General features: G+C 41.7%; 1 protein-coding gene across 1 annotated transcript; it reads right to left on the minus strand.

Moving 5' to 3' along the window:
* Nucleotides 1–776: 776 nt before the first annotated feature.
* On the minus strand, nt 777–25,702 carry abcb7 (ATP-binding cassette, sub-family B (MDR/TAP), member 7). The gene is made up of 16 exons (XM_079479170.1): nt 25,291–25,702; nt 16,923–16,997; nt 16,756–16,830; nt 15,593–15,712; nt 13,775–13,907; nt 11,599–11,867; nt 11,223–11,311; nt 11,057–11,144; nt 10,179–10,353; nt 9,521–9,678; nt 8,996–9,159; nt 8,786–8,915; nt 7,078–7,249; nt 6,898–7,001; nt 6,501–6,608; nt 777–2,610 (listed from the first exon to the last, which is right to left on the minus strand). The coding sequence occupies exons 1-16, from the start codon at nt 25,414–25,416 to the stop codon at nt 2,395–2,397; spliced, it is 2,202 nt and encodes a 733-aa protein (XP_079335296.1). The 5' UTR covers nt 25,417–25,702; the 3' UTR covers nt 777–2,394.
* Between the last annotated feature and the right edge of the window lie 1,735 nt (nt 25,703–27,437).

Consider the following 27,437-nt stretch of genomic DNA (forward strand, 5'->3'; position numbering starts at 1 on the left):
CATCTCAAGTGGATCCCACAAACTGCCAGGATGTCTCAAACTCTCAGCAGATGATGCTAGCGTTGAGCCGGATGTGCAGATCATTTGTCGTGCACTATATATTTCTGCGTTCCTCAGATCTGTCAGGGTGGATGAATGCTGGGGGGAGGACGCGAACGAGAACAGCTTGAGCAGACGTAAAGCAGGACGTGTTATTTGTGTCGCTCGCACAAAACCAGAGAGGGGGGTGTCAGTACACGATCCGTTCTGAGCATGCGCGTAATTACATTTTAGAAAACGTCATGGTGTTGTAGAAACCGCTCATGCGCAAATGATGATTTACGACACTGCACGATCTGTTCCACGCTTGCGCAGCTTTGTTTTACTTTCTTTATATTTTTTACTGTTAAATTAAATACAATACTCAATTGACTTCGCTGCTGTCCACCTCGTATCATTTCACTATACGTTGTACGTTCTGTCAAGTCAGTTTGAAATACTGTAATGTTTCTCCTGACTTTGTAGTTCTTTCTTCATGTAAATGAATATAGTCTAGTTAGACATATGTGTTATGTTCCTTATTGGCTTCTGTAAACGCCATTGAAGGGATTATTTTACTAATTAAGATTAAATGGATAGATATATTAGCCTATATAGACCTATACTAATTAATTACTACATTTAAATTTAACTAGTATTATCAGATTTTAATTAAAAAAGCGACACAAACCCGTAAGGTTAATAGACATGATACAGCAATGAATCGCAAAATGGAGTTTGGAGGAAATTGAAGATTTGCAGTCGATAAAAATACTTTATTCCACATGTAACCAAAATCATCCATGTTCATGTAACAACTCTATTATTTTGGATTGGCAACCACGTAAACACATATCGTAATCATGGTAACGTAAGCAACACTTAAGAGCATAAAAACAGACTCGCCGTGAAGGGTTAAACTGTGTAACGTTAGTCTACAAAACAAAAAATGTGCCGCCTGCCGTCAAACGTTTCATCGCGTGCGTGCGTGCGTGCGTGCGTGGTACCATTAGTGTAGGAAATTAGCGCATGCTCAGAACGGATCGTGTACCGACAGGGGGTTTCATCAGCCTTTAATGTGCCACAATGAAAAACCTGTCGAGAGCATTTGTAAAAAAACAAAGAGAGAATGTACCAGGGATAACAAATGGCGAGTTCTGTTCATTTAATACAAAGAAGCAGAAGGGAACAAATCCTGAGAATCCAAAGAAAATAGAATCTGCATTATGTGCATTTCCATGATAAAACCATCCCCGTGATTTCCAAGAACCCTTGTCAATATTTGCATGCGCTCAATGCCATTGACACCTGTAGATTTTCATTTTATTGCCTTTACTATACAAAGTTGATCTGCCTGTGCACCTCTGAACGTATGGATTTCATGACGTCACTTTAATTCAACACTCTATTGTGAAGCACCGCGCGCACACACAACATCTCCATCACAATCATATAATCATTACTTCCAATGACATTGATTCAGCTTTAAAGACATTCACTCAATGCATCTTTCATTCAGTTTGGCTTAAAACAAATAACGTCCACAATCCAAATGTTATTTCCGTGTTTCTGTATTTTAAAGACGTTGTTGAAACTCCGTGTGATGAATCAAATATCATTCAGCATAACATCCCCAGAAGACATTTGGTTTTACTCCGGGTTCCTATATGTCCAAATCTATTTTTAATGTCCTTCCAAAAACAAGCATCGTCAAACCCCATTTCCCTATTTTCTAAAGTCTCAGGACGATTTTTGCTTCATCTGTCCTTACATGCACACATACGGTCATCTACATCTATATTTCTTCTTTCTCCTTATTTTATTGTTGTAAATCTTCACATGAAACAATTCTCTCTTACTTGAATTACAGCTGAACTATATCATTTAAAATCCATAAACTGCAAAGTGGGACAAATAAAACTTGAAACTTAATTTACGCAACAGTTTATTTATGGTGAAGGACACCCACTGATTAATGGCTGATAAATACACGCCTCATTCAGATTCACTATTTGGTATAAATTATTGTTTGTTAAAGTATTTATTCAACTCAAATCTCAGAATATATTGTGGCATCAAAGATGCAGATATCCAGAGAATCAATTGCAAAACTGTCCAGATATATCTCATGTTCTTTCACAGGTCAAAATATCTATGTAACATCATGTATGTAATAGTAATATGTACACATCCATAATAAAAACAGCTAAGAAGAATTATTTAGCAGACGAATAATTTAAAAGGAGGCTCAAATCACTAAAGGCATGTCATGGCATAGGCCAGCTCTGAGACTGGAACAACTGCAGAGGTCCCGGAGACGACAAGAGAACGCCCAGATCTCTGAGAACTGATGGAGACGTGATGGCCTGACGGAGGTCAGCACGAGCAGTTGCCGCAGCCCTTCACGCTGTTCATGATCTCTTCCTGCAGTTTCTTGCGCTCGTCCTCTTTCTGTGAAATTCGCTCGGGCATTCGCCCGGCCTTGCTGCCGTTATTCAGAACTTTGCTGTTCTGCGTGTTCCACAGGTCGGCGTACAGACTGCCCGGTGTGTTGAGGAGAGTGTGATGATTTCCACGTTCTGCCACTTTCCCCTGGGACGTGAGGCAAGAAGACAAAGGGTGAGAAAAAGAGAACCGGCATACTGTGACCACCACAGACACTCATTTCAACTTCAACGTTAATGAGCGATGGTCCATTAACATTTATCTCCCCTTTGATATTTATATTTTCTTATGTAGCACAAATGCATGCATCATGTCAGCAAAAATCCCATCACTAAACCAATCACCATGGCTCTTAAAGGGATAGCCCTCCCTAAAATGAAACTTCTGTCATAATTTACACTTGTCATTTCAAATCTTTATGACTTTCTTTCATCTGCAGAACACAAAAAAAAGAGATTTTGAAGAATGTGGGTAACAGAACAGCACCCCCCTCACTTGCATCGGTTACTATAGAAGTGAATGGGGGCTGTGCTGTTTTGTTAGCCACATTCTTCAAAATCTCTTCTGTTGTGTAAATGATGACAAATCCCATTAAATGTCATTCACATTTGTGTATATTGCATGAAAATACATCACGGCACATCTGATGTGGATAACAGCATGTATGTCTTTGATTCTCACACCTCACACAAACAGCTATGACTTGGCAAGATTGAATTGAAGTGTGAGAGATTTGCGATCTGGGGAAGATGATGATCTGGTGGTAGTTTGCCTCATGCCTACGGGAACGAGAAACGGGGAATGTTTTCATTATTCCTCAACCAAATGAATGACTGGAAGTTAGAAGCCTTGTCATTGGACCGTCAGTATAGTCGTGACGTGTCATACAGAGAAGAGATGTCATTTCGAGGAGGAGGTCAATGTTTTCGAGTTACTGTGTTGTTAAAGTTGAGCTTTTGAATACTTTTCATCGGTTAGATATTTGCATAACCCAGTGACAAACATGAAGAGTGACTAATAATAATGATTTATGACAAAAAAAGTCATCAAGAAATATCAATATACGAGGCAGCAGCAGCGAAATATAATATATTGTATTAACCTATATGAATCTGTTATTGATATCAGTCATAGCAGTGCAGTAAAGTCCCCATGGAACGGAAGTTGCGATTGAAATATTTTCTGTATCGTGATGTGTATCCGAGTAAAACGGCTTCTGAAATTAGAAAAAAATGTAGGCGGGGCTTTATTTTGCCCTTCCCTTTTTGATTGGTTTGTTGTAAATTGGGCCTGGAGGAGAGGGGCTAAAGATGCCTGGCCATTGGACAGTGAGTTTAGTCCCACCTCTTTTGTGTTGCTGACGTCATGTGTGGAAGGGTTGTTGTTGAGAGAGGGTAAAGATTACAAGTGCAAATTAATGGTGCACTCGGATAAATCATTTAAAATAATCACTGCAACACTGTAGACACTAAAACACTTAGAATGTTTGATTTCATGGTGACTTTAAAGGGGTCATATGACATGGCTTAAACGAATATTATGGTTTGTTTTAGATGTAAGATGTTTCTCAAGAACATTGTTTTAGATGTAAGATGTTACTCAAGAAACCCACATTGGACCCTACTACTACTGACAGTTACAGACCTGTCTCTCTCCTCCCTTTTATTGCGAAAACTCTTGAAAGGGCAGTTTTCAACCAATTTTCCTCATACCTATCCCAGAACAATCTACTGGAAGACAAGCAGTCTTCGTTTCGCTTTAGATAGAATGCATCATTTGTTACAACACTTTAATTTTCGCTATTTTACGTGTCTAATACATGCATCTAATAAATACATGCCATCTATTTTTACTAGAGCCGTCACATGAACAGAGATGTTCTGAAACACACACACACACGTTTCTACAGGCTTTGCCAAAGGATTTCTTCAGGAGGCATCAATAAAAGAAGTCAAGCTTAACTGCAGAATAACACAGCCAGTGTGCAACCGCATCCAAATGAGAAGAAGCAGGCAAAACAAGAGATTTAGGGCGGTGAAGGGGCACTGACACAGAGAGAGAGAGAGAGATGGTGGTGGGTGGGTGTACTCACACAGTCTCTTAAAAGACTGCCAAAAACAAAGCAAAGTATGAAATGAGCTGCACAATGACAAGTGAATGCGTCTCCCGGCGGTTTTCTACTTACATGCATCAATTACAAGCCTGCTTTGCCAAGTACGACTCAAAGACTGCAGTATTTTTAGAAGCTGTGCCGTTTACGCCGTATGCTGCAATTATAAGCAGTGTTTTTATACTGCCGGCCAAACGCTTCATTTCACTTGAATTTGCATTATTTCTCCTGACCTTCTGTATCGTGATGATGCTGTAAGTCCCATGCTTCACTGTTAATGAGCAGAAACCCCAGCACACGTGAGCTGAACATCCTCCTCATGATGCTACAACAACACCGATGTGACCTCACATCACCCAAACCAACACGGTCATAACAACCGTGTCTACTTCACTGCAGATGCATCAAAATACTTCTCATTAAAGGACATGAAGAATACTGCCAACGACAACAATCTGATGCTCAAAAACATCATACTGTATGTGACCCGGTCTGTGAAAATCAGCTGAAGTTCTTGTTATCTTATGATTCACTGGTTTCTACTGCATAACTTCAGTCTACATCGTATAAAAAGACTCTGTGAGAACATAACCTTGATTTCTTTAATAGTGACTGAATAAGTCCAACTTCTAGTATTTGTTGTGTCAAATTCATACACATCTGAAACTTCTCATGTCAGGACCTCCACATGGAGGGATGACGTCATCATGACAGACAGCACACATACAATCATCATCATCATCATCATCGCTGATCAATTATTCATTAAAACATTGTTGAAATGCAATTAAGTGGCATCTAGTGGTGAGGTTGTGAATTGCAACCGACGGCACACTCCTCTGCTCACCCCTCCCGTTTGAACCACTACGGTGGCTGACACAGGACAAAGAGGTCATCACATTTTCACTTATTTTCCGAAGGAGCAGTTTGTCTGTTCAGGGCTAGTGTAGAAACATGGTGAATTCCATGTAAGGGGACCCACGGTGTATGTGGATAGAAATAGCTCATTCTAAAGTTTTATACACCTCTGAACAGTCAGTTATAGCTGGACCGTTCACCCAAAAGTAACCGCAAGTGACATTCAGGACCTCTAATCGACATCATTTTCCAATGTCGGTTATTTCGATTACTTTCCCTTTAACATCCATGTCGACGGGTGCCGCTACCTCACTTTTGTCTTATCTGCATTATATTTGGTCGTACACATGCAAGACAGTGTTAGAAACTGTTGGAAGTGGACTTCTTTTACGCCACACGTCACCAAACTGATCCAAAAGTCTCTCAAACACGAAACGCATGTCTAAAGAAAGCTTAACACATCTACTTTTAAATGATCCGATACTGATAGAAATCAAATCCATGTTTATGAAATATGATGGAAGAAATATTCTTCCTCCCGTTTAGTGATCACATGCATATTGGGGTAAATATAGATATACTGAAACACGTTTACTTCATATATTTTTAGACAGACGGGTGAGTTTTGAACTCCGTTCAACTCTGTCTGTTTCTTTCATGCAACAGCTCTTATGACTGCACGATGTGTCTCAAGGGTCCTAAAGTACACGACACATGCAGACAGATGATTTGGGTTGCATTTGTTGTCCTGTCTTCACCTGCAGCAGAGGCAATGTTTCCAAAACATAACGCAAAGGTGTATATTGTTCGAAATGTTATAAATAGTTATATACAAATAATCATAAATAGTTTGCATTTCCTTAAAATAATATGAGATGTTTAATGAGAAAAAATATATTTACAGTTCAAACCACGTCAGTGAAAAAACGAAGAAAAATTAATGAATAACCGTTGTTATGTTCAATTAATTGACATTTAGATTTGAAGCCCTAGTGCGAGTTGTCCTAAATGAGATTTGTGAATGTTTCATCAGCTGTCGCACACGTCTGGAGATCTCCAACAGGCTTACCTGATTTAATACAATAATCTCATCCGCATCTACGATGGTGGACAGCCGGTGAGCAATAAACACAGATGTTCTGTCCTTCACCATTTCCTTCATGGAGCTGAGAATAGTCTGGAAAGAAAAGAATCATAAAATCACACTGTGTGTCTGTTTCACCTTTATTCTGTGGCATGTTTCATTAAGTCTTGTGTGACGGTGAGCAGATTTATATGAAGACTCTTCCGACACATTAAAACAAACACTGGCTTCTCTATAATAAAACTCTTCCCGTGATAATGAAAAGGAAAGCTTACAGTGTAAATATCATAAGAGAAAAGATCAAGCAGACAGAAATGACCAGAGCGTTCTCCATCTCTGATTGGCTGGCTTTACTAACTGTGATGATGTCACGGTGTCTCACCTCTTCAGTGATGGAGTCTAGAGAAGACGTGGCTTCATCATACAGCAGAATGGGAGGATTCTTCAGGACGGCTCGAGCAATGGCCACACGCTGCTTCTCTCCACCTGTCCGTCACAACATCACATGATCATTATCGATTCAACAGCGTTCCACTCATGACGCTACTGAACCGTGACGTACCTGACAGCTTCAGGCCTCGCTCTCCCACCTGCGTGCCGTACCCATGAGGCATTCTGAGAATGGCGTCGTGGATACCGGCCAGTTTGGCCACGCCGTACACCTCCTCTGCCGTGGCATTGATGTTCCCATACTGAAGATTGTAAAATATGGTATTGTGGAAAAGCACAGCATCCTGTAATGATAAGAACGGAAATGTCATCTCTAGGCAGATGCCTTGCAGACAGCTTGATATGTGGAGAGATCATCGTGAAGTTTATTTTTGCAGGGTCTTAAATGAAGTGTGATCGCTGTTCCCATGGTAGCTTACTGCTGAGATCCTCTCAAACAAATAAAACCAAAGTGCTTGACTCTACAAAACATGGCACCGCAATGCTATAGCGTCAGTGTCACTGTGTGGTTGCCAGGGTGTTTGGCTGCCTGGTTGCTAAGGTGATCCGAGGGGTGTTTAGTATGTTTTAAAGGGAAAGTTCTGTCATCATTTCCTCACCTTCGAGTTGTTCCAGATGTGAATAAATGTCTTTGTTCTGATGAACACAGAGAAAGATATTGAGAGTAATGCTTTTAACCAGACAGGCCCCATTGACTCCTATAGCAGGAAAAAAGACTTTGTTCTGTTTAGGGCTGTGCAATACATCAACAAGATTGAAATATCGCACATGTGCATATCGTGATGGTTTGTGATAAATGAGCTATTTAGTTCTTCTTTATGTATGGTTATGTATGGTGGATGTGGATTGTATAGTATCTATCTGACATGCGGACGTTAGTTGGGTGCGCATGATAGCGTGTGTGAGCTCTGACGAATGTCAATCAACATTCTGCATCTCCAAGAGAAATTTGGTTATTTATTTTAGCTTGTTTACAAAATGTCTGATTTGTTTAATGCAACAGTAAAACATGGCTGTTCACTTCCAGAAGTTGTAGTGATGCTTTATTTTCCTAAAATAATGTGAAATACATGTCGGTTATATAATTTCTTTAATTCAATTGAAATTGATCTTAGAAAAAGAAATATAGTATCGAATATCGCATTTTTCTTCAAAATCTACACGCAAGTCACTTGCACTATTGCTTAGTCTAAATGATTATCTGTTCATAGCCACCTGTACATTAATGTTCATAGTATATAGTCATCTGTATATATTGTTCATAGTACGTAACTACTGTCATATTTTCATAGTCCATGCCCACTGTATCATATTTTCCTAATATTGTATTCTGTATTTATTCTAACTGTATATCCAGCACTTGCTAATGTCACTTCTGGTTAGACCTAAACTACATTTAGTTAGACTGTACTTGTATATTTGTAATGACAATAAAGTTGAATCTAATCTAAATATCGCACATCCCTAGTTCTGTTGAACACATTTTGAGTGTAATGCAAAATTCATCTTTCCTACCATGGGAGTCAATGAGGTCCGAGGTCTGTTTGGTTACAAGCATTCATCCAAATATCTTTCTCTGTGTTCAGCCAACAAAGACATTTGATGCATTACACATTTGGAACAACTAGAGAGCGAGTGTTTTTTTGGGTGAAGAGTGTTTGCCGGTGGGTTTGTGTAGGTGTTGTTCGGTGATTTCTGGGGTGGCGGTTTAAAAGCTCAACTTAAAAGAGCCCAAATCCATTTGATATTAATGAAAGTAAACATTTAGGTTACTTATATATTTTCTACATTTACATCTAGTCATGTGATCAAAGTCTCACCTGCGGTATGACACCCACAGCTTTCCTCAAGCTTTCCAAACTAACATCACGAATGTTCTGGCCTGCGATGTAGATGTTTCCTTGCTGTTGCTCGTAAAATCGAAACAGCAATCGAACGATTGTGCTCTTCCTACAGAAACACTTCAGCGTGAGGCTTGTGATGTTAAACGCATTCAGCTTTATAACGCTGTAACCTTTCGTTGAACTTACCCAGATCCACTGCCCCCGACGATGGCCACCTTTTTCCCTGCGGGAACCTCAAATGAAACGCCGTTGAGCACCTTCTGTCCCTCCAAATACTGAAAACACACATCCTCAAACCTGATGCTGGCTTCCTGAGGAGTTACGAGCAGAGGTGGAGCCATATTCTTCTCCTGCAGAACATACAAAAATAGGATATTTCAACGGCGTGAAATATGTTTCTGCTCTGAAACACTTCATCAGTCTGACTATGTAGAATTCATAAAGCTGTAAAGCATCAATAACTACTTCAATGGCAATAACAGAACTGGGAAGTGATTCTACACACAGACATTAAATGACAGAAATGAAAAGCATCACTGATGCCCGTGAACACTCAGATTGATTTATTCCCGGCAATAATTACAGAGCGCACACGAGATCAAATCGTCCACACTGACGCTGTGAAATACTACCACACCACACGCCTCACGTTCAAATCTTCAAAAGTACAACGTTGCTACAGCAAATAAAAGAAAGGCTTTCTCAGCGGACCTTTATCTTGGTGTCCACGCTAAGCAGCGTGAAGAGTGTGTTCATGTCTATGAGAGCTTGTCTGGTCTCTCTGTACACCGTGCCCAGAAAGTTGAGCGGCAGAGAGATCTGAAAGAGAAGGCCGTTCACCATCACCAGATCTCCTACTGTCATCGTCCCTACAGGAGACACAAACACAACAACGTTAACTACTGCCATAAAACAACCGGCTAAACAATACGTGAATATAGGATGCAGCATTTTTAGTCTCTCTGTGTTGTATTTGTAAGGGATAATCCACAGCTAGCCGTGTGTTTGAAGATATTAATGCACGACGGGGTGAATTTCCCCAGTTTATTTCAAATGTTGATCAAACTGACTGGAACTAGCCGTGCCTTAAATGGGTTTAAAGCACACCTTCCAACCAATCAGAATGGAGTATTCAAAAAGACCATGGTATAAGACCGGCTAAATCAGTTTAGGATAAGTTCATGTTTCTTGAGCGCTTAAAAAAGTTCTTTATCATTTTAGGCCAATGCGAACAGCAGAGAGATTATAAATTGGATATTTAAGTTAAAGTAATACCATGACATTTGGAAACGCACACATGATAATAATGGTGAATAAGAGGCGATACACAGAAATATACTTGAAGACGTGACGCGTGAGCGGTTTTCACCTGCCATTATGCCTTTACTGGCGAGCACCATGATAGCGGTCAGACCGACGCTGAAGATAGCACTCTGACCAAAGTTCAGCATGGCCAGAGTCGAGGTGGTCTTCAGAGAAGAGGACTCGTACACCTTCAGGAAACTATCATACCGCTCCGCCTCGTACCTCTCATTGTTGAAATACTGACACACAAAGAACAACAACACAACGTTTCATTAAGGAATATTCAACATCATTTCATACCTGAACTCCTTACTGGATACCTTAGTGACGGTTCTCAAACATGAACCAATTTCACACGGTACTTCACATCATGACAGGTGATGTCCTTGTGTTAAAACAGTGAAAGAACTCGAGGATGTGTAACATGTCAATCATGTCTTCTGATGTCACAAAGCTTCAACTATAGACCAGCTGAATGAAGCTTTCACAAGATAATGAGGTGATGATGTCATATCTACAAACATAATCACAGCTCCAATAACTCAAAAATCGGTTTCCACATATCATGCCATAGTTTGGGTCTGTGTGAACTGAGGCGGCATGAAACTCTGCAAACGTGTGGATTTATCTGAGCGGGTGAAGTGTCTGGAGGATTGTTTCTTGAGTCAAAGTGCGAGATGAAAAACAAGTCTGTCAATAACTACAGACCATCATTTCAATATCATTCTGATTAACTCATGTTCACGATGCTCATGATGCTTTAATGTCCTTCAGTCAAGGTTAAAGGTTATGCACACTACCTGTCAAACGTTTAGGATCACTCTTTATTCGTATCTTTCCACAGTTTAGAATAATATTAAACCCATAAAAACCACGAAATAACACAAATGTAGCTGTGGGAATTATGTTGTGAAGGAGGTTTGTATAAAAAGCGGGACTCACCTTAACAGTTTCATAATTGAGAAGAGAGTCAATGGCAGCGTTTCCAGCATCATTATCGGCTTTATTCATCTCGATCCTGAACCGCGTCCTGATCACACACACAAATGGACGAGTTAGGAACGACACTCAATGCTTTATGAGACTGTGCTGTAGATCAACGGCGTACCTCCATTGTGTAAAAGCGACTGTGAATGCCGTGTACGCTGAGAGAGTTCCCAGAGTCACCAGAGCATACTGACCTCCGCATTTATAATACTGCACAAACACACATAAACAAACATCAGCATCATCACAGAACACATTCGTTCACACCGTGCAGCTAGCGCTAATGTTTCTGACATTATTAAAACATCCAAGCAGTGTGTGACAATCCATCAATCACCTTTGACTGACAGTTATTGACATGTGAATGGTGTTAACAGCACAGATATTATTCATGCTGTAAATACATGCGTAGACTATCAAGTGTCTGTTGAGTGAGTTTTCGTTTGCTCAGATGTGACACTGAAAGGACGTCAGCGGTGGAGTGAAGTGTGTCTCACCAGAATACCGCTGACCAGCAGCATCTCAAAGAGAGTGGGCCCGAGGTTAAAGACCAGCGCGCTCAGAATGAAACTGATTCCTCGCGTGCCGCGGTCGATGGCTTTGGACAGCGCTCCTGTCTGTCTGCTCAGGTGAAAGCCCAGATCCAGGTTGTGCAGGTGAAGAAAGACGTTCTTAGCGATCCGTCTGATGGAGCTCTGAGCCACTTTCCCAAAGACAGCGTTCCTCAGCTCATTGAAGAGAGCCGCTCCAGCACGAGACACGCCGTCTGAACAACACAGGAGAATTATGGGTAAGACTGGGGTGACGGGTTTGCTGTGTGGTGGTCGAAGATGCGGCCGTGACACATTTGACTCTCAGTTTTGAATTAGCGGCAATTGTTTGAATTAATGGTGGGTTCAATATCTTTCTTAATAAAAACATTGAAATAAATACAGACCTTAAAACAAATAACCGCCGCACACCACGCAAAAAACAAGAAACAAATATGAAAACTTTAATGTCTGCTAGGTTGCCTTTAACAAAACGAACACATCAAGCAACAAATACATAAGAAACGGAAATCTAAAACCTTTACGTTAACTAAGTCTATAACAAATAAGAACTTACATCTTTACAGAAGAAAGAAAATGAAAAGGTTACCGGCTCTTGATGACAGTACATATTTTACTACACTCTCTGTGCCAGAAAAGCCTCTGTCATCATGTCACATGACCAATAAAATCAGACTCAAAGCTGTAGTTTGGTCTTTAACTAGACGATTTATTATATTCAAAATGACAGCGGGAGTTGGTGTCGCAGTGGAGAAGTAATGGAATCGGTTGGCGGGTGGACACCGTGACTTCCAGTAATATCGTCTTTTGTGTTCCACTGAAGAGTCACATACAGATTAACAAACGCACAAATCTTTCTTTTTAGGTGAACTATCTCTTAAATGCTACACTCAATAAGAAATGAAAGTAATATTGGTTCTATATTGTGCAAATGACCAATATCAGACAAACACACATTATAATCCCAATTACATACTGTAAGCAACAAGTGTGAATTTAACGGTGAGCTGAAGTGAACACTTCCAGCAGCAGCGTGTGAAGATCATGTTCATGATGTCGTCCTCTTCACTCGAGAGCACCTGACGCTCATTAAAACAGCCAACACCATCACACCTCCATCCTTTTGACCCATGACTACATCTGACTCACTTCCATTTATAACAACGGCCTTCTTCATGTTTGTAGCTTAAAATAACACTGAACATGTCGTCCATGTGTTGACATGCGGCTCACATTGTCCTGTTTTAAAACCCCATGAATATAGACACTCAGTGGGGATACGTCACATTAAAAACATCAGTTTAAACCCTCTCTCTGAACCTTACATTGAATATCGTTCATGCAATACATCTTTTATAAAGACCGTTTCATCTTAACGTAAACAAACGTTACTGCGCATGCGCACTTTTGTGACCGCAACTGAACTCTATGAATCTATTCATACTACCCCACACACATACTACAGAATGTACTGTTTAAATGGTCGATAGGTAGATACTTCATTTAAGTCCGTACGTACTGTCTCAAGAACACACTGGCATGTCACTGTGATTAAATCTGTTCATGAAATATCTGCTGTAACGCATCAATGAGTAAGAATGAGTGAGTGTCTTAAACACACGATCACACCAGCAGCATGTAACACGCGTGTGCGTGTGTGTGATGGCTCTCATTAAAAGTGAATTTTCACTCTAATGACTTGTTAAGTGGTTAGTAACTTTTACTCATTAGCTTCATTTCTCTTCATGTAAAACCCCCTGGAAGTGTCTTGATGATGTCATATCAAGTGAAAAAGAAAGCCTGCATGAGACACTCTCCGTTTTAAGATACCAACAGCGTTTCATTACATCAGGCACACCTGACATTTGGCCTCCTGTGATGGGTCACAGTTGTAAAAACATCTTTATGATTCCTGATTTGGAACGTGTTGTCGGTGTCTGCTATATGATGAGCAAATGAAACACAAAACTCTAAACTGCAATGGCACTTCTGAGAGCTTCATGACCGCAATCGCATTATCCGCAGAAAACTTTTCAGGCAAAGGTCAGACGACACTTAATATGCAGCATGATTCCCAAAATGAAGTCAAACACCTGCCAAGACAGGAGCGGGCAGCACTTACAGCCAATCAATACAGCCGTTGCCATGGTTGCCACCGTGTTTGGCGCATCGCTCAGGTTCAACATGTGTCCCGACATCTGGTTCAGGCCGTCCACAGCATATTTAAACATGAAGGGCACCGTTACGTTGGTCATCTGGAGGACAAAAAGGGAAAGATTGATGTTTTGATAAGTTCCAGCCAGCGAGCATTATCAGCAGAGAGCCACTTCACGCATCCGCTAATGGAATTGAAATGGTTATTAAAGGTAATTAAAAGCCTGCAGACAGCTGCCGGCCCGTGCCAACACGCAGCAGAACATTAGCTGAACACCATTTCACTTTCATTTCTGTTCACCTCATTCATCCAATGTGACTGGGAAACCCTTTTAATTTCACTTGACAAGAGACTGACCACACCACACATCAAGACATCAGACGAGCGAGACTGACCGCACTCACAGACAGCGTTTCAGATTCATACTGACCTCTGCCAGCTTACTTAAGAATAAAACTTGAACTCCATTATGACATTGTATTAGTGCTGGGTACAAAATATGGACTCCTCTATTTTAATCCGTATTCAATTTTATGAAACAGATGGTATTGATTTGGGAAATCCCGGAATCAATTCTTTAAAGGGATACTTCACCCAAAAATGAAAATTCTGTCATCGTTTCCTCACCATCCATAGGTGTCTTTGTTCTGATGAACTCAGATATTTTGAAGATTGCTTATAACCAGACAGATTTTGCCCCCCATTGACTCCCATAGTAGGAAAAATGACAATGGTGGTCAAAGGTGCCCCAGAACTGTTTGTTGTTTTACATTCTTCAAAATATCTTCATTTGTGTTCAACAGAACAAAGTATACACAGAACTCAAGGGAGAGGAGATTATTCTTCATTTTTGAAAATGAAAGATAATATGATCTGTATTTTGTTTCTCGTCCAAAAGATGGCGCCATTATTTTGAAATCTGTTTTATTTCTTGGATATGGTTCAAGTTGTTGATGATTTCAGATTGTTGCACATTTACGAAGTTTTTTTTTACAGCAATGTTTAGTTAGTCAAAGTAAAGATAGTCCAAGACTTTGGTCCTCATTTTAAACATAAATTGAATTTTGTTTTCAATCCTCCCATGTTGTCTGTTCCATATGAAGAAGTCAGATACAAAACTCTCTAAATCCGTCAGGTGACTTTTCGGTTAAACAAGCATTTTTATAAGGCTCCTCCCATTTTAACCTTACTCCCAGCAAAACCAGATATTTCAGACCGGGCAGAGTGTGGGATTTAGTTAGCAAAGTGATGTGAGTAACGTATACTATGTGTGGAGAGCATAATCTTATTTTAGACGGAGGTTGCTTTTAGAGGGTTTTACATCTGAACTGCCCGCCACATGCACAGAATCAGAACGGCAGAGCATAATGTTTTTAATGGGAACTTTTCCATCCTTTTATCTCACATACTTATTCAAGTTTCAAGCAGTTTCAAGCCCTTTATCCCAAATCCAAGTATTTTTAAACCTTAAAAAACAATCATTTTCAGGATGTCCAGCCCCCGTACGATACACTGGTGACAGATATATCACTGGTCAGGGTGAAATGAATGTAATAAACTGATCACACTGGCTGATGGAAGGAAAAGGGATCAAAAATGAAATCTGTGAAAGCAATTAGTGAAACCAGTAAAGAAAGAACCAATAATGTGCAGCAAAACAGGTTCAAGACAAACACTACGACTGTTACTACACATGTGCATATTCTCCTGCTGCTTTTAGAATACACAGACTGTCTGTCAAAGAAGAAGCTGTAAAATGACATCACGTCATGAAAGAACACACACCTTGGCTCCGGCGAGCAGGCTCAGAGATATGACCACACGAGCACGGAGGTCTGGTCGATCCTTGGGCCAAACATACGTCAACATGGCTCCGAGAATGTTCGATGTGTTCACTTCCTTCAGCTGGTGACACACACAGTCAGAATGTTAATATCAGCAAGTTTAAATGAAAAACATTTCTCAACACTACATACATAAAAAGAACCTAATCCAAAACAAATGAAATCATATAGACAGACATTTGTGATGGGTTAACATTGTAAAGGTGCTGGAATCCTATTGTTCATCTGCTCTGAGTGTATGTCTGTCTGTCAGAGATCCCAACAAGCAGCACTACACTGGTTGTTATGTTTCTGTCTGTCAATCAGTGTGAACCATAGCACGTCTTCTAGAGTTTCCTCTGTACCTTTTCTCTGCTATGTTTTAATATTTGAAAAGATTTTCGTCTGATATACAGTATGTCCGTCTAAAGACACGCACGCCTGTAATAACCATTAAGCACACGTGACTCCACCAGGCACTAAACACATGATGTGTGGTGTGTCATGAATGATGACCGGCACATTCTCACTGCGATAGCGTCGCCGGTTGGTTAGAAATTATGAACGACTGCCACTGGAAGTGTTTCCTGAAATCATCACCAGTGAATATTTGACTCAACGTCATTGGTGTGTTCGGCCAAACATCCGGCATTTCTCTGGGAATGGAAACCAACCTTCCTTCATCATACGCCTGTGTGCCGGAAGCCACTCAAACAGGTGAATCATTTCAAGGCTCATTTAAAACACAAATGACACACTCAGTGCTGATTATCATCATTTATGAATAATACTCAAGCCATGAATTAGCAATTCAAAGTTAGCAACATGAAAACAAGGTGCACTGGAAAATTATGAACAATAAAATCAAAATATTGTCATTCTGAAAGTGACCTATTTGTCAGATATGGTGACTCGTACCCCAGCTGTGACCTCTGCATTTAACCTTTACTGAGAGTAGTGAACACACGCACACCCGGAGCAGTGGGCAGCCCGGGAAGTAAATAGGGGTCAGGTGCCTTGCTCAAGCCGGCCCTGAGGATCCAACCGGCAACCTTCTGGTCACAAATCCGACTCTCTAATAACCATTAGACATCGAGCAGCAGATTTCAGAGATGTCCTCCTCACCACATTTTTGGGATCCGCATTCAGTCCTCCTCCTGCATTTCCATGCCAGCACTGTCTCTCTGGAACCTGTGAATGCTGGAACACACACAAATCATCCGATCAGTGTTTCCTTGAACATTTCATTACATCAGAATCAAGCATGAGCTTAATATGTGAACGTGACTCACTTTCAGCGCTTGCAGAATCTGCTGTGTGTTCGCACTTCTGCTGATGGTCCATGTTGACGCTCGCTTTACACTTGACTTGAGATGGGAGACACACATGAAGCGATCAGTCCCACACACACTCACACAGAATGACACACCGCGTCTCATTCACACAAATCAGACATGTGACGTGAGCTTGTCAAATAAACCGAGATCACAGAGAGAGAGAGAGGATCAAAGAAAGGTCTCAACTAGAACCCAACAATGAGCAACCCACCACTCCAGAAGAACCAGATATAACCCCAGCTTTAGACAAGCATCTAGAGAAGAAAGACCCCCCCGACACAGAACAAACTAACGACACCCATTCACACTGCTACTGTATGGATATGAGAGAGAGATTCACAGCCCTGGAGGGGGAGCTGGTACAGCTCAGAGAAATAATTCTTTCTCTGCAAACAACACAAAGTAAAGATCAAACCAGCAACACCCCCACAGCCAAACAAAAAGAAAAAAGACGACATCAAGAAAGAACTGTATTTACTGCAGGCCAATGTCAAAGAGCTGCAGCAAGAGAGGGAGAGACTAAATGTTCAGCTGGCCTCACTGGAATCCCAGCTCTCACAGCAGACAGAGAGTCACTGGGCACAGTTAACTGCTCTAAGGGAGGTGAAATGAAGCAAGTAAAAGATACCTACTCCAAAGACCTCAACTCCACCAAGGACCCACTACAACAGGTCACCATTCAAACTGACCACAGCCCTCAAAACCCAGTGGAACAACCCAGCCAAAACCTTCTTTCCCCACCAAGCCCCCTACCCAGCACACAACCAACCGAAGAATCACACAATGCTCCAACACCAACAGGGGACACGGCAAAACCAGACGTTGTCCTTCTAATAGACTCAAATGGGAAGTTTATAGATGAAAAGAAGCTCTTCCCTAAACACAGGGTGTCCAAACTCTGGTGCCCAAATACTCACAGCGCCCTAAAGCTGCTAAACGAGGAAAAACTAGGATCACCGAAACACATAATAATCCACACTGGCACAAACGACCTGAGAGCACAACAGGAAAGAGTGGCCACATCACTACAGAGAGTGATCGAGAAAGCCACATCCACCTTCCCAAATGCTCAAATTACAGTGTCCACACTGCTGCCACGGAAAGACTTCCACTTAGACACAATTCAACGAATAAATGCATCCCTCTCAAGAACCTGCGCACTAAAAACTCAAGTGCACCTGGCACATCACCCTACCCTGGACCTCACATGCCTTTATGACCATGTGCACCTGTACAGAGTAACTGTCCCTGTCTTTGCAAAGAGACTAAAAGATGTTACTCTAAACCGCAGCACCAACACCACTACTCCAAACAACAGAGCAAGACAGCATCCACCTAGAACAGGGATGAACCACCCAGTACCTACAAACACCCAAAGACCACAACCACCCACCTACCATCTCAACAGTCAACAGATGAGAACATCATCCCTGCTGCCTACACCCACCACCCAGCACACGCAGCAGACCCCGGGCAGCCTCAGCTATGCCCAGACAGTGAGCAGAAACCCCACACCAACATCCGCACAAGCTCCGACAGCCGAGCTGAAAGACATCCACCAGATGCTGAACCTGATCTGTTCACACCTACTGTCTTAAGACAAAACCCGCTAATTTAAATAACACCTTATGGATAACAAAGCATTTACTATATCATGTTGGAATATTCAAGGCCTGAGGTCATCTGCTTTTGGTCTAAAAAGCAAAAACATAGACTTTACCTCAGAAACCAAAAACTCAGACATTATCATCCTACAGGAGACATGGAGCAGAGGAGACAGACCCACGGGTCGCCCTACAAACTACAGAGAATTCATCCTCCCGTCCACCAAACTACCGGGAGTCACACAAGGCAGAGACTCAGGCGGAATGCTGATCTGGCATAAGTCCGATCTCGCCCACTCAATAAAAACTATTAAAACGGGCCTGTTCTATACATGGTTGGAAATAAACAAGGCCCTTACTTCTACAGAGAAAAATATCTTCCTGTGCGCAACCTACATCCCGCCTGCAGAGTCGCCGTACTTCATCGAAGACAGCTTCACAACCCTAGAAGGAGAAATCAACTACTTCCAGTCACAGGGCAATGTTCTGATCTGCGGTGACCTGAATGCCAGGACCGGTGAAGAACCAGACACAGTTCACTCCCAGGGAGACAAACACATCCCAGGAGCAGACGTCTTTCCTCCACCTACGCAAACAAAAAGACTCAACTGTGACAAAACTACAAACAAAAACGGATTACAACTTCTCCATCTGTGTCGTACACTGGGTCTGTACATAGTCAATGGCAGACTGCGCGGAGACTCATATGGTAGGTATACTTATAGTTCCAAGATGGGTAACAGTTCAGTAGACTACTTCATCACCGATCTAAATCCAAATTCTCTCAGAGCGTTTACAGTTAGCAAACTAACCCCTTTATCAGACCACAGTAATATTACTCTTTACCTAAACAGATCTAAACACTGAAGCACCAAATCAAACTCAACTCCAAAGCCTTAAACACACATACAGATGGAAACAAAATAGTGAAGATATATACCAAAGCGTAATATGTGAACCAAAAATTCAAAACCTACTTAATAAATTCCTAGATACGCCATTTCCACACAATAACTAAGGCGTAAACTTAGCAGTAGACAGAATTAACAAAATATTTACAATATCTGCAACACTAGCCAACCTAAAATCAACAAATACGAAAACAAAAAAGAGACCTGCCAATGAGAAATGGTTCGACAATGAGTGTAAAAACCTTAGAAAAGAAGTAAGAATTCTGTCAAATCAGAAACACAGAGATGCGGATAATGTTAACACACGCCAACTCTACCATGAAAAACTTAAAGAGTATAAAGACACCCTAAGGACAAAAAAGAAACAAGATATACAAAATCAGCTAAGAGCAATTGAACAATCTCTAGAAACGAACCGCTTCTGGGAACATTGGAACGCACTTAATAAATCTCACCATGAAGAACTACCCATTCAGAACAGAGATGTGTGGATAAACCACTTCTCTAACCTCTTTAGTAATATAACCAACAACCACGAACAAACTACCCTTGAAGACAAACTAAGCACCCTAGAATCAACTATTAAAGATTACCAAAACCCTTTAGATTACCAAATTACACTAGAGGAACTATGCGATAATATATGCAAACTTAAATCCAGAAAAGCAAGTGGAATTGATGGCATTCTTAATGAGATGATTAAAAACACGGACCAAAAATTCAAACTTGCCATCCTCAAACTGTTAAACACCATCCTTAATACAGGTATATTCCCCAGCATCTGGAACCGAGGTCTTATTACCCCAATCCATAAAAGCGGAGACAAATTCGACCCTAATAACTACCGCGGAATATGCGTAAACAGCAACTTAGGTAAACTCTTCTGTAACATCCTAAACAGCCGACTCACCAACTTTCTAAATGACAGAAACATTCTGAGAAAATGCCAAATCGGTTTCCAACCAAAATACCGCACATCAGATCATATTTACACCCTTCATACTCTAATCGACCAAGAAATTAACCAAAATAAAGGAAAACTCTTTTCATGCTTTGTTGACTTTAAAAAAGCTTTTGACTCAATCTGGCATGAGGGGCTTTTCCTTCAGCTTATTCAATGACATCATCAAATCAATGTACACGGATAACACATTTGCAGTTAAAATAGGCAACAAGCACACAGACTTCCTCTCCCAGAGTCGTGGAGTAAGACAGGGCTGTAGTCTGAGTCCTACTCTATTTAACATCTACATTAATGAATTAGCTCAGGCTTTAGAACAGTCACCAGCACCCGGTCCCATCCTACTAGACACTGAAGTGAAATGCCTTCTGTTTGCAGATGATCTGGTGCTGCTGTCACTAACAAAAGAGGGTCTACAGCAACATCTAGACATCCTGCACACTTTCTGTCAAACATGGGCGCTATCAGTGAACCTTAAAAAGACCAAAGTTATGATATTCCAGAAAAGGCATAGTCGACAAAACCAACATCACAACTTTAAACTCAACAACGTGCCTTTAGAGCAAACCCAGAACTACACATATCTCGGTATAAACATCAGTAACACCGGAAACTTAAACAAGGCAGTGAACGACCTGAGAGACAAGGCACGAAGAGCTTTTTACGCTATCAAAAGGAATATAAAAATCGACATCCCAGCTGGAATTTGGCTTAAAATAATCCAATCCGTTATAGAACCAATAGCACTTTATGGATGTGAGGTTTGGGGTCCCCTCACCAAGAGTTCACCAAATGGGACAAACACCCAACTGAGACTCTGCAAACAGAAATGTGTAAAAACATTCTACGGGTACAACGCAAAACCCCAAACAACGCCTGCAGAGCAGAATTAGGACTATATCGTCTAATAATTAAAATACAAAAAAAGAGTGATTAAATTCTATAACCACCTTAAGAACAGCGATACAGAATCACTCCATCACAAAACCTTACGTCATCAGGAGCTGAACCCAGAGAAAAGTTGTCTCATCCAACTGATCTCAGAACTAACTCTAAAACCCCAAACGTGTCCAACTGAACCCCAAACTCCAGCCAGAATTAACCAAATGATAAAAACACAAAAAGAAAAATATCTCAAACACTGGACAGAAGCAACAGCTCAGCAAAGTAAACTTGAATGCTATCGGTCATTAAACAGAGAATATAAAGCGGCAGAATACCTCAAAAGCGTATCAGACCCTAAACTAAGAAAAGTGTTGACCATGTACAGACTCAGTGAACACAAGCTCACTGTGGAGACGGGCCGACACAGACAGACATGGACTCCAAGAGAAGAGCGACTGTGTCCACACTGCACACAGAGACAAGTGGAAACAGAGCTGCACTTCTTAACCTCGTGTCCAAACTATACGGACATCAGAGAAACATTCTTCCCCCAGTTCACAAACTTCCACAAAGACTTCAACCAGTTTCAACAACAGGACAAGATCTCATACATACTGGGAGAAAAGCCCATCAGCTCAAACCTGACGGTGAGATACGTCAAGTCCTGTCACGACAGAAGAGCAACAACCAGCACAACACACACAACACTGACACAACACACACAACACTGACACAACACTGACACAACACTGACACAACACTGACACAACACTGACACAACAACAGGACAAGATCTCATACATACTGGGAGAAAAGCCCATCAGCTCAAACCTGACGGCGAGATACATCAAGTCCTGTCACGACAGAAGAGCGACAACCAGCACAACACAACACAGACACAACACTGACACAACACACACAACACTGACACAACACAACACAACACACACAACACTGACACAACACACACAACACTGACACAAAGACTTCAAGCAGTTTCAACAACAGGACAAGATCTCATACATACTGGGAGAAAAGCCCATCAGCTCAAACCTGACGGCGAGATACGTCAAGTCCTGTCACGACAGAAGAGCAACAACCAGCACAACACACACAACACAGACACAACACAGACACAACACTGACACAACACTGACACAACACAACACAAACAAAACTCACACAACACAACACAGACACAACACACACAACACTGACAACACACACAACACTGACACAACACACACAACACAACACACACAACACAACACACACAACACTGACACAACAACAGGACAAGATCTCACACATACTGGGAGAAAAGCCCATCAGCTCAAACCTGACGGCGAGATACGTCAAGTCCTGTCACGACAGAAGAGCAACAACCAGCACAACACACACAACACAGACACAACACAGACACAACACTGACACAACACAACACAAACAAAACTCACACAACACAACACAGACACAACACACAACACAACACACACAACACTGACACAACACACACAACACAACACACACAACACTGACACAAAGACTTCAAGCAGTTTCAACAACAGGACAAGATCTCATACATACTGGGAGAAAAGCCCATCAGCTCAAACCTGACGGCGAGATACATCAAGTCCTGTCACGACAGAAGAGCAACAACCAGCACAACACACACAACACAACACACACAACACTGACACAACACACACAACACTGACACAACAACAGGACAAGATCTCATACATACTGGGAGAAAAGCCCATCAGCTCAAACCTGGCGGCGAGATACATCAAGTCCTGTCACGACAGAAGAGCAACAACCAGCACAACACACACAACACAACACACACAACACTGACACAACACACACAACACTGACACAACAACAGGACAAGATCTCATACATACTGGGAGAAAAGCCCATCAGCTCAAACCTGACGGCGAGATACATCAAGTCCTGTCACGACAGAAGAGCAACAACCAGCACAACACACACAACACAACACACACAACACTGACACAACACACACAACACTGACACAACAACAGGACAAGATCTCATACATACTGGGAGAAAAGCCCATCAGCTCAAACCTGACGGCGAGATACATCAAGTCCTGTCACGACAGAAGAGCAACAACCAGCACAACACACACAACACAACACACACAACACACACACAACACAGACACAACACAGACACAACACAGACACAACACTGACACAACACTGACACAACACAGACACAACACAACACAGACACAACACACACAACACTGACACAACACTGACACAACACTGACACAACACACACACACAACACTGACGCAACACTGACGCAACACTGACGCAACACTGAAGCAACACTGACGCAACACTGACACAACACTGACACAACACTGACACAACACTGACACAACACACACACACAACACTGACACAACACACACACACAACACTGACACAACACACACACACAACACTGACACAACACTGACACAACACTGACACAACACTGACACAACACACACAACACAGACACAACACAACACAACACTGACGCAACACTGACGCAACACTGACGCAACACTGACGCAACACTGACGCAACACTGACGCAACACTGACACTGACGCAACACTGACACTGACGCGACACTGACACTGACGCGACACTGACACTGACACTGACGCAACACTGACACTGACGCAACACTGACACTGACACGACACTGACGCAACACTGACGCGACACTGACACTGACACTGACACGACACTGACGCGACACTGACACTGACACTGACGCGACACTGACGCGACACTGACACTGACGCGACACAACACGGACGCGACACAACACGGACGCAACACAACACAACACTGACGCAACACTGACGCGACACTGACACTGACGCGACACTGACACTGACACTGACACGACACTGACGCAACACTGACACTGACGCGACACTGACACGACACTGACGCAACACTGACACTGACGCGACACTGACACTGACACGACACTGACGCGACACTGACACTGACGCGACACAACACGGACGCAACACAACACAACACTGACGCAACACTGACACAACACAGACGCAACACAGACGCGACACAACACGGACGCAACGCAACACAACACGGACGCAACACAACACAACACTGACGCAACACTGACACAACACAGACGCAACACAACACAGACGCAACACAGACGCGACACAACACGGACGCAACACAACACAGACGCAACACAGAGGCGACACAACACAACACAACACAACACTGACGCAACACAACACAGACGCAACACAACACAGACGCAGAGAGAGAGAGAGAGAGAGAGAGACAGAGAGACATAGAGAGAGAGAGACAGAGAGACACAGAGAGAGAGAGACAGAGAGACACAGAGAGAGAGAGACAGAGAGACACAGAGAGAGAGAGACAGAGAGACACAGAGAGAGAGAGACAGAGAGACACAGAGAGAGAGAGAGAGAGAGAGAGAGAGAGAGAGAGAGAGAGAGAGAGAGACAGTGAGAGAGAGAGAGAGAGAGAGAGAGAGACAGAGAGAGAGAGAGAGAGAGAGAGAGAGACACAGAGAGAGACCTCACAAACCAAACATATGACACACAGCTATTAAAGATTCTAAACACATTCTCTCATAATAATAACAACTGTGTGTGTGTGTGTGTGTGTGTGTGTGTGTGTGTGTCTGCCCTTATCTACCGTCACATGACAACACAGTTACAGTTAAACCACCAACAGCGAGCACACACGCGACACGACCTCACGACAGACAGACAGACAGACAGACAGACAGACAGACAGACAGACAGACAGACAGACAGCCAGACGAATGTTATTCAACAGTTTGCTGTATGTCACAAACGCCGCCTCAGATATACACTCGCTCGCGTGATGTGTGTGTGGTAACTGTGCGGTGTTAGAACAGTACCTGTCTCGCGTCTCTGTGCTCGTCATAACTCCGTGTATGAAAAGCGCAGCTCTGCCGGAGCAACAGCGATAATCTGCGCCTTTGAACGTTAAAGCCAAACTTCAGCGGGATCAAGAGCGGCGCCATGCTGTACTCAACGCGCGACGTGACGTCATGCTTGACATCACATTCGACCGGAAGCGTTGGTGACCTAATGCTGGTTTGGTTGGGTTGTTGCTACAATAAATGACATTAGCTAACGCCTTCACCTGCCCCGACCCTAAACATAACCTTACAATAATACAAAAATATCAATCAACTGTTTTCAGCGTGACAAAACGTATGTGGCATTGCGCATGCCCAGTGGAGGGAGCTGCATCCTTCCAGTCAAAAGCAGAGACATAATAAACAACTAGACGCCGCATTGGCCGCTGCTGCGATACGTCAACGGCGCCGCCATATTAGTGAGGGCAACAGCGCTCCAAAAGCCCACTGGACCCAATGGCATTAAAAGCACAATCGCGTTTACATTTCTAAACACATTTACAATAAAACTTTATCATCTATCTAGTTGCTTCATGGCCTACTTTAAAATGAATGGTTGCCATAAGGAATGTGAAATCCATTATTCGTGACTGTTACCCGTGAGAATCCTCTAGATGACACCATTCAGTGACATGTTATAGACAGAATAAATAACCACGTTGCAGTAGTCGAGAAAAAAACACAGACACTTATTGATTCATTCTGAGATTTGTTTGAATCATAGAACAAAGACCCAAGGTAATATAGTTTCATTTACGTATTATATAAAAGCGAATGTTTTTCACGGTGGAAATGGCTGTTTCTGTAGTAGTTTACGATAAAATGATATTATTGGGTTAATCCGGCAGTAAAACATGATGTATGTGATATAGTAAATAACACTGCCGTGCAACTATGAAATAGTTTGACGTTGACGTACGATCCAGCGGACAATGAGGCGTCCGGGTAATATGAGGTAATATGCATATATATAATTATTTTTAGTTAATATATGTGTCTATGGTCAAAAACGTTTGGTTGTCATCCAACGTCGTAGATATATATATAACTAAAAGCCGCATTCAAGCGCTCCAGGAACGTCTCTGCCATTTAAAAAAACTCACATTTTTTACTGCATAAAAAATGCAGTAATAATTGTTTAAGAAACACCTTATGGGTTCAGACGTTCTTTTTTTTGGTATTCTTTATTTGGTGATATAAACTGGAAGAAAGCTTGGAAAATACAGCATAAGTTCAGTGTTGGTAATAAAATTAAGGAAGTATTGTATAACATTTAGCATAGAATTGATCCTGTTAAGCATGTTTAGAAAGATTTAAACTGGACATATCTTATATATGTATATTTTGTGGGATGGAAAAAGAAAGATTTTTCATTTTTTTACCTATTGTATCTATTCAAGATTATTTTGGAAAGTCTCGGACAATTATATAAATCGGAATTGGGAAGTATCGTTTTTGATGTATGATGTATAATTTGTAATTCATAATATACATAGCAAAGAACAATATATTATACAGTTATTTATTGTATTAGGTAAATATCATATCAAACGATGGGCCTCATATGTAAACAAAACATATTTGTTAATGCTTTTAAAATATATGCTATGACACTGAAACAATTGGATAACAAAAAAGCTCTGAAAACATGTAATAGTTTAAAGGCACTTAACTTTATTAAATGTTATGTAACATTGTTGTATTATATCTTTGGAAATAGTTTTTAAAAATGCGCTGCGCATGGCTGTGAAAACCTCGGCGATTTAAATTCCCGAAAAATGGGTTAAAACTTTCGTTGTTGTCATGTGTTCGTGCAGCAGATATAATGATTGAACGATTTGTATGTTTTCATAACATCAATCGACAGGACACCGGCTCGCACAGTTCCAACATGGCGGACGACCTGTGTAGCGGCCCTTAGAAACAGATGTTTCTGCGGCATCTAGTTATTCTTATCTATGTCCATCGTGTTTGTTGCATTACCGCCACCCTCTGTTCCGGAGTGTGAATTGGAGAATAGGTTGATCTTTTCAATGTGAAGTCTTGAAACCCTTCCTCTCTCACCCTATTCCCCATCACCTCTCTTCATGCTACATACTAATTACATCTTAAAATAAAATTCG

The sequence above is a fragment of the Barbatula barbatula genome (genome assembly GCF_947034865.1).
Source record: "Barbatula barbatula genome assembly, chromosome: 18".
Taxonomy (NCBI): Eukaryota; Metazoa; Chordata; class Actinopteri; order Cypriniformes; family Nemacheilidae; genus Barbatula; species Barbatula barbatula.